We start from the raw sequence: 12580 nt of genomic DNA on the forward strand, positions 1-12580 counted from the left end.
GCCAGTCCCTGGGGAAGGGGGTGGTCCTAGGTTCCTCAAGGCTGAGCTGGCTCATGTCTTCCCAGGGAAGACAAACCTGGCTATTGTCAGCTAAGGGGGTTTCAGCTCACTGGAGACACTCAGATTGGTGGCCCTACTCCCAAGTCAGTTCAACCCCAGCAGGCATGTGGCCGTGCTGCTGGTTCACGTTTGAGAAAATGGGCAGAGGAGAGGGCACTGTGTCCTTTCAGCTGCCCCACCAGCCCCACATCTGCTAGTCTGCTGCCTGCCACTTGTCCACAGCTCAGCTGTTTCTGGGCTGATGAGACCCACCCTTACCCTGGCATCTGAACCTACCCCTACTACTCACCTAACCATCCGTGGCTCCCTTCTGCTCCCCCCTCCCCCCCCCCAGGGAGCCTTGTGCCAGCCTCTGCCCATCTCTCTGCCTCTCCAGCCCCCTCTCACCTTTGTGCTCCCACACCTCTGTGCCTTCGCACAGGCTGCACTCCACCTCCAGTGACCTGTTCATGGCCCCCCATGGGGCTGCTTCCTCCCACCTGTCCCTTCAGCCCAGCCCTGCACCGTCTCACCTTTGAGTGTGGACCTATCTACTTCTTGCAGACAACAGTGGGGGTCAGAGATCATGTTATTGAAAACACGGTGGGGAGAGGGGAAGCCATGTCTGTCCCTCCCCAACCTGCTTGGTGCCTTCTGACTGTCGTACATTCTTTCTTCTCCCTGTTCAGGTCTCAGAGGGTGATCCAGAGAAAGGGTGTGCTGGGAAATGCCACCTCTTCTAGACTGTCCCCCACATAGCCAGAGAGGACCACTAAGCCCACTCCCCCACAGTCCCCAGACGCTGGCTCCTAAACTGCCTTTTTGTGTTGGCAACTTGTCTCCTTGTCTGGGTGGCTGAACCCATTCCTAGTGGCCCTGCAGCTGCTCCCCCCCAAATCTGGGCCACTTCATAGGCAGCAGTGGTCTCTTAACTTTCTATTTGTGGCCCTGAGTCCCAGTTCCAGGGAGAGGCCAGAATAGGACCTGGCATCTGTGAGGAAGGGGCCCCCACTCCTCCTTGGCGCTGACCCTGGGCACTGTTGAAATATACTTTTTATTGCATTTCTGCCGTTTTACAAAAATATGACAAAATAAATTAAAAACAAATAAATAATTGCCTATTCTGTGTATGTATGTTTTCTGTTGGTTTGGGGGGGTTTCCTTTCGTCCCCCCTCCTGGTTGAAAGGACAACGGCAGATAGGGTGGCCCTGGAACTCAGGCGTCCAGCCCTCAATGGGTATTGCATATGAGCTTGGGCAAGTGGGCAGAGGGCTAGTGCCAGCCACTGGGCCAGCACACGGCCTGGGGGCTTGGACTGGGCTCGGACTCAGGAGACTCAGGATGTTCCAGGGTGGGTGGTGGTGGGGGCAGGAGACTGTAGAAGCTGGCATCCCCTGGCAGGGGCTGTGGGGCAGGTGGAGGACCAACGTGGGCACATGGCGGGCAATCCGCGGCGGTGGTGGGGACCTGATGGGCAGCAGTAGCGGCACCCTCAGCCCCACAGCCCCACGGCCCATCCCACTGCCAGCAGCCAGTGGGTGGTGGTGTTGGGGGCCGGGGCAGCGGCAGCAGCGGTGGTGATGGCAGCGCAGGGCTCCGGCTGCGACGGGTACGGAGGGCAGGGGCGCCCACGAGGGCCAGCGCTGTCCCTGCGGAGGTGAGAGGGGCCGTTCCGGGGGGTGCCGCCCATGCCACTGGACCCAGGACCCTGCCCATACTCCCTCCCATGTGTACAGGCACGTCAAGGCCTTATTGCTTCTGATGGGAGGCCAAGTGGGGAGTCTATGAAGTACCCCTGCCTCTGGGCACTGAGGAGAGTCTGGGTAAGTCCCTGCAAACATCTGCGGCTGCCACCTCTCAGGCTCCCATGGCCTGAGCCAGGGGGGCCTTGGGGGGAGTGAGGCCGGGGCCTCTGGTTGGTGCCAATGTGGGTGCAGCCTCTCGGCCCTGGGTGAGCAGCCCCAGCCTACATCTGAGGAAAGGTTGTGGAGGGGAGGTTTTGCATAGAGGCTAAGGGGTCTAGGTCTAGGCCCCCCAGAGTGAGCTGAATGTGGGGTCTTATGGAAGTGGGGGGATCCCCAGGTGGGTGCTTGAACAGGGATTTGGCATCCCTCCCTGGTGCAAAGAGGGTCAGGCATGTGGCTCCTGGTTCTTGAGGGTCCCAAGAGACTCCACATACCACATCCCCAGGTCCCCAACGTGCACCACACATTGGGGCTGCCTCTGTTCCCGGGGCCTGATCACCTCCCAGCCCCAACGCCAGGCCCAGCATCCCCACCCCCGAGTTAAAGCTTATGACCTGAGCTTTCCTCCTCGGGCCGGGCAGCTTCTGGCTCCTCAGCTGCGGCCTCGTCCATTAGCCCACTCCGCTGGGGCCGGCCGCTGCCACTGCCACCGGGGATCCCATCAGGCCGGGTCTGCCCGCCCGCCCCGTTGGCCCCTGCTTCGGCCCGGGCCCCACCAAAGGGGAAGAGCTTGCCGGCGTGGAAGGCTTTGGGTGGTGAGTGGCTACGCTGCTCTGGGTCCCGCCGGGTTTCGGGTGACTTGAGGAACTTGAGGAAGGCCGGCAGGCGGGTGTCGCTGCCTGTGGGTGACTGGGCAGCGGCTGGCCGGGTGGTAAGGTTGGTGCTCATGCCAGCCGGAGAGGCTGTGGCCCCGGAAGACAGGAACTTGCCCTGAAGCGGGATGATCTGCTTCAGTTTCATTACATTGTTGGGCGCTAGGAGCGAGCCTGGACGCTTGGGCCGCTCGGCGGCGCCGTGGCCACCTGCCCCACTGCCCTTGGCCTTGGCTGAAGGCTTCTCGGGTGCGGCAGGGTCCAGCCCAGAGCCTTCGGGTCGGGCCTCCTCTCGGCCGCTGCCACCACCACCGGCATCACGCTCCCGCCTGGCATGATGCTCTGCATGCCGTTGCCTTTCCTCCTCCTCCCGCCGTCGCCGCTGCTGCTGTTGGTAGTGATGCTGCGCCTGGCGCTCATGCTTCTGTGGGCAGAGGGCATGTTGTCAGGAGACAGGCTTCTGAAAAGTGTTCACCTCGCCCGAGGGCCACGCAGGAGTGCTCAGTACAAGTGTGTCGACTTTAAACCCTTCCAGGACACTGGCTGGTTCCCCGAACCCACATTGGGTAATTTCGCTGGATGTTATTGTGGAGTCGGTTCCGACTCATAGCGACCCTGTACAGGGTTTCTGAGGCTATAAATCTTTACGGAAGCAGAAAGCCTCATCTTTCTCCGGTGGAACAGCTGGTAGTTTCGAACTGCTGATCTCGAGGTTCACAGCCCGATTCATAACCACTACGCTACCAGAGCTGGATGTAGTAGAAATTTAAACAATTATTGACACCAACTGAATTCCCAGACCCACATTGATGCTTTCGGCTGAAGTGGGAGAGAGAGATTTGAGCACTTAGGAGATCTATCTAGATCAGCTAGCCCACACTTTCAGTGGAAGTGAGCCAAGTTTAAGCACTTACTGGGTGCCAGCTGGATCCTGGGTCCCACACTGGAGTTTTCAAGAACCAAGGAGAGATTTACTGACCTCCATCTTTGTCCCTGGCCATGAGCAAGAATGTCTTAGGAACTGGGTGAGTAGAATCATATATTAGGCCTACATTGGTCCCATAGGGCAGAGCTGTTACTGGGACAGAATTGTACCCCTCTAGGGCATCCAGCTGGACAGTGTGACTACAGAACAGTCTATTGTGGTGGAAAGTCCCATGAGGTCCTTGGCCCACCTGCAGGCTTTCTGAGAAAGGAGGAAGAGGTTGGGTTTCTGGAAGCATTAGCCTTGACCCTGACCCTAAATCCGAAGCTGGCAGATGGCTGGTGGCTGACCAACTTTGTGCTAGCCTGGCATTGCATGTCTCTGGGATTCCAGGAGGGACTGGCACATTTGCAGAAGAAGAGGAGGAACCCCACTGAGTAAAGGGATAAATGGAGCCTGGCCCGGCCCACCTACCTTGAAGGCCTCCCGGCGCTGGTACTCAAGCTTGGCCATCTCCTCGGCCACCCAGCCTGGGATGTCAGGAATGGCCACGTGGATGAGGTACTTGAGTAGCAGAGCGAAGTGCTGTTGTAAGAGAGACAGGGGCTGCAGGCTTGGGGGACACCAGCCTACCCACTCCACAAGTCCCGGCCTGGCCGCCAGCCCCACCTCAAGCACTACCAGAGACACTATGGCTGCCTCTGGGCCAAGCCAGGGGAAGAGGCGCTGCAGCTGCCCACACTGGCCGATCAGGTAGCAGTTGACCACGATGGCCAAGACTCCCATGGCCTCCATCACCTTCTGTGGGGGGTAGGGGACACGGGGCTTCAGGCAGTGCTATTTCCAGGTCTCTCTCCAGACGGGACTCTAACCCTCCCTCCTCACCTGCCACTGTCCAATGCTCTCAACGCGCTGCCCGAAGGGCCGCTGCAGGCCTGTGCACAGCTTGAAGGCATCGCTGCGGATTTCAATGAGATTGTTGATGAGGGCACAGAGTGAGGCCAGTGGGAAGGCCGAGGAGAAGAGCACAACGTAACCGAACTGTACAAACATCTCCTGGTAGTCCTGGAATGTGTCCTGTGGAGGGTGGGTGAGCTGCGGTTAGGTAGCACACCCCCTTTCTCAAGCCTACCTCTTTTGGCTGCCCTAGGGACACAGAGCCCCGGTCTCCTCCCTCTGACTGTGCTTTGGGATTGCACAAGCTCATCTCCACCCTCAGACTGAGCTGCTTGTCCCAGGCTGTGTATACACATACATATTATGCGTGCGCACACACACACAAACCAGGTCCTGCCTCCACCTTTAGATTGTGTGCCCATTCCCATGTTGCCTCCACCCTCAGACTGTATGCTCACTTTCCCCAGCCTGCCTCTACCCTCAGACTATGTAGCCACTCCTCCCAGACCCCATTTCTGCCCTCGAATTCTGTGCCCCCTCTTCTGCCTGCACCTTCAGACTGTCTGCTTCCATTCTGCCTCAGCCCTCAGACTATGTGACCTGGTCCTGCCTCTTCCCTCAGTCTGTGTGTGTGTCCCCATCCTGCCTCTGCCCTTAGACTGCCCCCTCCTGCTGCTCTGCCCACCTCATCTGCTATATGCAATGTCCTCCTCCACCCTCTGACCATGTGCCCACCCCTCCTCCTCCCTCAGACTGCCCTATGACTGGCCTGATATCTACCCTCAGATTGCTCATCTGGCTGCCTCACCTCATATTTCTTCATGCAGCTCTCTAACTCTGCCTGCGTGAGTTGGGGTGAGTGCTCCTCCTCGGGCGGATCGATCCAAGATGCCCGGTTCTGCCGCCGCTGCCGGCGGGCTGAGTCACCTGTGTCCGGCTCAGGTTCCAGGCCACCATTGGGGCCCTGGTCTCTGCCCTCACCCCCAGCCCGGCGTAGCAGCACAGTGGCCGGATCATGCTCGGGGCTACCAGAGGTGCCCTCGACCTCATCGTCATCCTCGGCCAGCGTGAACACACCGGGCTCTAGGCCCTTCTCCACCATGGTGGGGCTGCCCTCCTCCAGCAGGGCCTCAGGACTCGGGCCCTGGCGCCGCCCAGGGCCACGCTCAGCAAAGCTAACTTTCTTTAGTCGTAACCCACAGTCCAGGAGGCCACCTTCCTCCCCCTCCTCCTCATCCTCCTCGTCTTCGTCCTCGTCTTCGTCCTCCTCCTCCACCTCCTCTGGACCCCCCTGCAGTCTGTCTCCCTCCTCCCCACCTTCCCCAGCTGGCCGCCGCTCCATTGTTGCGTCTTCCTCTTCCTCAGGAGCCCCGCAGCCCCCGCGGAGACACCTGCGGCCCCCCACACCACTACCACCAGCCCTCTCCTCAGCTTGGGATTCGAGGTGGCGGGGTGTAGAACAGCGGGGGCCCAGCAGGCCCAGCAGGGCCCGGACCAGCTCCCAGACAGCTTGAAAGCCCAGTTCGCCTTGGCCCAGCCTCCGATAGAGGTGTGGTTGCAGAACCTCACGTACATTCTGGAGGAACTGGCGGGTGATGAGCAGGGTGGCCAGCATCTGGGGGCAGGAAGCAGGTGAGAGTGGCCACATGGGGGGTAGGCAGGGCCATGCACCCCCCAACATGTACTTAGACCCACCTGCTATCTCCACCCCGTCCATTTAGGCGCCCCTGGTCCAGAGGCCCTATATTCAGGCACCAAAGCCACCAGGCACAGCCTTGCATCTGAGTAGCCCCAGCTGCCAGCTGCCCCACCACCCCATTGAGCCCTGGATACAAATGGCCTCACTGGCCAGGCCCTGCACTTGGCTCCCTCCATGCCCGCCCCGTACTTTGGCCCAGGCCGCTAGCAGGAGGCCACGGAGGGAGAGGAGGAGCAGGCGGAACCGCAGGGCCACAAGCGGGACCAGTACTGCCCGCAGCTGCCGCTCGAGGCTCTGGGACAAGGACAGGATGAGCAGGAGCTGTGGAGGGACCGACGGACAGATGGACGGACAGATGGGGCAGAGACAGGTAGAGAGAGGACGCACGGACGCACGGACAGAGAGGAGAGAAGAATGGAGAAGGGGGGAAGGGTCTGGGGCCCAGGCTGCCGCACACCTCCTCCCTGGTGCCACAGGTCCCCATGGGGCCACTGCCACCTGGCCTGGTTCTTACCTCTTTCAGGCGTTCCATGTCCTTGAGGTAGAAGCCGATGTAGAAGAGGCTCAGGTATGAGTTGACGAACTGGAACTGTAGGAACCATCAGTCACCCTGTGCCTTCCCTAACCCCCACTGCCTGCACACCCACCTGTTTGGGATCACTGCTCACCAGGACCACCTTGATAATGAGGTGCTTCTCATAGGCGCTCTCCAGCCGATAGTTCTCTGGGGGCCAAGGGAGTGAGTCAGGGGCGGAAGGGCCCCATGGGGTGGTGGGGACTTTCCTACCCAGGTGAGGGGGATAGAGGTAGGATTCCTTTCCCAAGGCGTACCCATGTCATTGAGCCAGATGGCAAGCTTTTTGTAGCCCTCAGCGCTAGCACTGACCAACACGGCCAGCACAACCTTGGGCAGGAAGCGGGCAAGGCGGGGCAGCCCCTTCACGTTCAGCACCAGCTCCTGCAGGAAGGACACCATTAGGACTTGGGATGGGAGTTGAGTGGGAGCCAGGTCACCCAGGGTGACCAGAACTCAGGGTGGGCAGGGGCGCACAGTCACATGGGATCAGGGCTCGGGGGCGAGCAATGGGCAAGAGGTTCAGGCCTAGCCTCAGGACAGGTGTTTGGAATGTGGGTTCACAGGTCATTCGAGGTCAGGGCTGGGGAAATCTGGGTCAGCTTGGTGATGAAAGGCTGGGAAAGGGACCCTTTTGGTCACCTGCAGCTGGAAGCAGCCGAGCATGAGCAAGAAGACACAGGCAAGGCAGGCCAGGCACAACGGCAGGCTGACAAACAGCTGAAAGAGTAGTCGCTTCCAGGGTGGGTAGTAGAACTCCTCAGCCCTGGTCACAGGGCTGATGCGCCGGACGCCCTAGTGGGTGGGACAGGGCCACCAGCCAGTGGGTGGGACGTGAGCCCCCCACCAACCATCCCCTCTCCCGGTCCTCAACCTCAGTTTTCCTCCCTCTGCCCTAGCTCTTGTAGTGGTCCCTACCTACCCTGAATGGTCTCTTTATTAATCATAGGCCCAGAACCCGACTCACCCTGAACTGCGGTCGTGGCTCTTCCACAGCCTCTCCAGGAGAATCCAGCGTTCCCCACTTGTAGGCCAACTCCGCCCCCCTCCGCTTCCACTCCTCCAGAAACAGCGTGGACCAGACCACGTTGAAGAGAGCGAAGACCACACAAGACACGTCTCGGCTTGTCTGCAGGGGAGATGGAAGGTCGCTGGGAGTTGATTGGGATCATAGGGACTGTGTCTCAGTTCCCCAGCCCTTGCGCCTCGCCCCTGTGCGCACCTGATCTGCTTCAGTGAACGTGTACAGCACCGAGCCAAAGACAGCAGGGTATACCATCGCAGAGGTGTAGAATCCTAGCCAGGCGAAGTACATGGCGATCTTCACACCAAAATAGTCGCAGATCTCATCTGCAGGGGGAAGAGCCCCAGTCAGCCCCATCCAGTTCCTCAGACATCCCACCTACCCACTCCTGGGCATGGGCCGCACCGAGGGGCTGGTTCTCACACACGGCCTGCACCCACGATTTCATGAGGCGGTTCAGGATGCGCTGCTCGTGCACCGGGAACACCTGCTGGATGATTCCGCGGGCTGCCAGCTCGGGGACTGTAGAGGCACGAACGTCAGTGATTCCTGCCTGCCCACTCATTTCTGTCCCCTCACTGTGCGCCTGCCCAGTTTTCTTCACTCTTAAAATGGCAGAGGTTCTTCCCTAGGGAGGAATACGTGATTCTCCTGCAAAACTTGGGGATGGGATAGGGCTGGTGGAAAGGGAGTGGTGAGCCCGGGAGGGACGATTTTCAGAAGTCTGGGCTTCTGAAGTCTCAGGTGGGGTGTAAAGTTAGCATTAGAAGGCGAACTTGAAGTAGCTAATGTTTTCTGGAGGGAAAACTGAGCCCTGCTCCCAGGAGCGCTGTCCTTGGTCCTACCCTACCTCCTTTCGGACCCAGAAAATATACCATTGGCCACGCCCCCAAGAGACAAGCCCCACTTTACCACCAAGGCCCGCCCCTGTGACAATAAATTGGCCCAGCCCAATTCTTACTAGCTGGTAGGCTCCAGGGCCCCACCCTCCTGCACCGATAGGCTACACAGATATTGGAGGACCGGCCCCACCCTACTTACTGATTGGCTGGTCCTCCAGGAAGCGCACGTTGTGCAGCGCCTCGCCCTGCTTGGCACGAAGATTCTGCAGCCAGAAGCGGATGATGCTCTGGCGCTCCTGCGGAGAAGAGAGCATGAGCCTGGGGACTGCAGGCTGGGGACGCAAGAAGGGGATCGGGGACACAAGCGTGAGGGGCAAGGGCTATCACTGACTGGGTCACAGATGGGGGATTAGGGGGTGTGGGGGAAATGGGGTGAGGAGGGTTGGTGGACTGGGAACATAAGTGGAGAATGGGGTCATAAGTGGGAAACATGGATCACAAGCATGGAAGGAGGGACACTGTTAGAGGGACATGGGTGTGAATGAGGGGCTAGGGATTGGTACAGGGTGGGAGGCCCGGGTAGGGTGCGAAGACATGGGTAGGGGACACAGGCATAGGGGAGGCGAGTTGGGGACAGAGCGTTGAAACTCAGCCAGCCGCACCTGGGAGGTGAAGAAGCGCAGTTCACTCTCCACGTTCTCGTAGATGAAGTCCTCTTCACAGGAGAAGCCGCGCATGCCTCCACCGAACTCAGCCTTCACAGCCTTCCTCAGCCCAAGCTCATCGGCTCCTCTGAGCAGGCTGCAGGGTGGAAAATGGAGATGGGCTCACCGAAAGGTCCTGGCTCACCAACCCGAAGCTGGGATGGTGCACCTGGCGGGGATACAAATGGGGAGCTGGACAGTGCGCTTGGTGTGTAGAAATGCAGGAAACTGGGCGGCAGGGTTAGCGAGAGGCATGGCCCTAGGGACTCGCCTTTCATAGGTGGCCGTGACGAAGAAGGCGTAGGCCCGTGTGTGGCGGTGGTGGCGGACTTGCACGATGAGCTCTGGGATGCCCACGCGGATGTGGTTCAGCAGCCATAGCAGCGTGTGGTCATCGGTCGTGTCTAGCAAGGGGCACAGGGACCGATGGCTCTTGTCACAGGGGCGGAGGCCGCCTACAGACTCTCGCCCGAACTCACCCCATCTGGGTACCTGGGAAAGTCATCAGCACGTCGCAGTTCTCCGTGGGTACCGTCTTCATCCATGCCTTGTGGGACACCAAATAGCGCCCGGCCTGCAGGAGTCTCTTCCCAAAAAGTTTATCTGAGGGGTGGGCGGGGCGCTGGGTCAGGCCATTCTGGACTGAACCTAGCTCCTGCTCACTCACACACCCGCCAAGGCTCTCCAGACTATCAGCCCAGCATTCAAAGCTTTAGCTTGTTTTCCTCCCTCCAATCCTTTGCACCAGCCTCTGCCAGGATGCCCTTCCCCCAGGTCCGCCTCTAAACCACAATGATGGGGCGCTCACTAGCAGCTCTGAGAGTTACATTGTATCAGCGCTGGGTACAGCTCTCACCCGCATTTCACAGTGGGAAACAGGCCCAGAGCAGTTAAGCCACTTGCCCAAGGTCACACAGCCTAGCTGGGATTCGAACCCCAAACCAGTATGTGTGAGGAGGGTCTCTCAAGAGCGTCCCTGCAGGAAGACCTAGTACCACAGAGGGTGGCGGGGCTCTGCTGCCAGCTCTGCTGACTCTCGGAGGGAGGGGTGGGCGTGTCCAGGTCCCCGCGCCGCCGCGACCCCCGCCCGCTGCACTGTCCAGCCCCACCCGCCAGGCCGCAGCCGCAGTGCCGGGAGGGGCCGGCCCCCGTTCCCTCGGCCGGACTGCAGGCCCGAGTCAGTCCCCCCCAGGCCGCGAGTACCCAAGGCACCTGCCAACCGTATTGGGGTCCCACTGCCGCGCACATACCCAGCACTCCGGACCCTGGGGCTGCAGATTCACCCTCCGGTGGGGGCCTCTTGCCGCGCTCGCCCTCCAGGGACGTGGCCCCGGCGGCAGAGGCAGCCTCGGCCATGGCGAGGGAAGGAACAGGTCAGGGGCTGCAGGGGGCCGGAGGGCCGGGGAGCCGTGGGCTCATGGGGCTGGCGCTGCCGCGGAGCATAAGAAAGGAGGAGACAAAGGCCGCGCCCGCCCGCGCCTGCTGCCGTCTTCGCGCTTTTCGTCCCCGACCGCGCCGAACCTCGATTCTCCTTCACGGCCCCGCGCGCGTAGCTCTCTGGTTCTCCACTAGTCCCGCCCGCCTCATTTTCTGGTTCTTGTCCCCGCCTGTGTTATTTTCTGGCTTCCCGTCTTACCCGCCCATCAAGCTCTCTGGTTTACGTCCCCACCCGCACCGAATGTTCATTCTTCTCTTTGTCCCCACCCATACCACATTCTCAATGTTAAGGCCTAGAATGTTCACCTTGTAGCCCTAGTTTCTCCATTTATTAACTACGCGGACCGGAGGCAGCGTTGGAATCTGGGATAGGCGTGATTTGGTTGAGGGTGGAGATGGGAGGGCGATAGACCTAGTATGTGAAGGTTGAGTAAGATTCCAGATAATAACCATAATGACAACTCACATAGCAGGGATGCAAATATAATTCTAGTAATAATTTTATAGGACCTTTGCACATGCCTTTCTCGCTTCCTGGGACACTATTCACCCCCTCATCACCCAGTCAACTGCTACTTCCTTCAGAATATGCCAACCTCACAGAGGAACACCCCCCCACCCCCCACCCCCAATTGCCAGATTTAGGAAACAAAAATACTGGCCTTCCATTTGATTTGAATTTCATATAAAGAACTTAATGATTTATTTAGAGTTTTATTATTCGTTGCTGTAAGTGGATTCCAACTCATGGTGATCCATGTATGCAGAGCAGAACTGTGTTCCACAGGATTTTCAAGGCACAAGGCTGGCGGTTGAGCCTACCAAGTACTCCGCAAGAGAAAGATGAGGCTTTTTGTGCCTGCAAAGATTGAAAGCCTCAAAAACCCTAGACACAATTTTGTTGTTGTTGTTAAGTGCCGTTGAGTCGGTTCTGACCCATAGCGATCCTGTACAGGGTTTCCGAGGGTGTAAATCTTTACGGGGGTAGAAAGCCTCATCTTTCTCCCGAGGAGCCGCTGGTAGTTTCGAACCACTGACCTTAAGGTTCGCAGCCCAATTCATAACCACTACGCTACTAGACACAATATCACTGTAGAAAGCTTGTAAGTCCATCTTCTGCCTATAACTGATTGGAATACCTAAAATGGGGCTACAACGTGCCCAGTGAAGGAGGCTTCCTGCGGAACCTCTGCATTACTTAAGACTATAGGTGGAATCCTGAACCCCATCCAAAATCTTCTGAGGTGGGAAATTTGCACTTGAAAGGACAAGCAGACCAGCCTGGAGTTGCTAGAAGACCAGAAGATACTTCTTGAAAGAAAGACTGACAGAAAAAATGCAAAACAATAATGGCAGTCACACTGACTACTACAAGAACAAACAAGTTGCTCACCCAGGAGACATCAAGGCAAGTGGTCGGGTCCCCTTAGGGCAAACCTCCTTCCAAGACTAAAACTCAATAGGAATACACAAGCAGACATGTGCTCTGTTGGGTGACCACATTCGTCACTGATAAGGGGAAGTAAGGGAAAACAGTAATGAAGCTGTGAGCTAAGCCCTACAACGCTGAATAGATTCCTGTGAACCCGGATGGAGACCTGGTTGGTCAGCAGTTTGGCAAGACCTGTGGAGTCAGTGACATAACCACAGAGTACTAGAATGGAGAGTGAAGCGTCCAGCTGATAAGAAGAGAGGGCATATGCAAAAGAACACCCATACTTGCAGATAATACCCATTTGACCTGGCTTCAATGACTGGATGAGCAGAGCTCAACCAGAAGAAGAAAGAAGAGGGAAAAAAAGAGTAACATGATACAATCTGATGAATTTGATCTACACCTATGGATGCAGTAGCTCAAAAGAGGGAACAAATCTTTACAGT

General features: G+C 58.3%; 1 protein-coding gene across 1 annotated transcript; it reads right to left on the reverse strand.

Annotated features, from left to right (window-relative positions):
* Nucleotides 1-1312: 1312 nt before the first annotated feature.
* On the reverse strand, nucleotides 1313-10618 carry ANO8 (anoctamin 8). Its single transcript, XM_006877125.1, has 18 exons — nucleotides 10513-10618; nucleotides 9755-9865; nucleotides 9534-9666; nucleotides 9221-9359; nucleotides 8758-8854; nucleotides 8122-8238; nucleotides 7915-8042; nucleotides 7660-7821; nucleotides 7335-7487; nucleotides 6950-7076; nucleotides 6787-6842; nucleotides 6633-6707; nucleotides 5228-6034; nucleotides 4408-4599; nucleotides 4192-4323; nucleotides 3997-4107; nucleotides 2340-3021; nucleotides 1313-1689 (listed from the first exon to the last, which is right to left on the reverse strand). The coding sequence occupies exons 1-18, from the start codon at nucleotides 10616-10618 to the stop codon at nucleotides 1313-1315; spliced, it is 3705 nt and encodes a 1234-aa protein (XP_006877187.1).
* Between the last annotated feature and the right edge of the window lie 1962 nt (nucleotides 10619-12580).

The sequence above is a fragment of the Chrysochloris asiatica genome, unplaced genomic scaffold (genome assembly GCF_000296735.1).
Source record: "Chrysochloris asiatica unplaced genomic scaffold, ChrAsi1.0 scaffold00442, whole genome shotgun sequence".
In the NCBI taxonomy this organism is placed as follows: Eukaryota; Metazoa; Chordata; class Mammalia; order Afrosoricida; family Chrysochloridae; genus Chrysochloris; species Chrysochloris asiatica.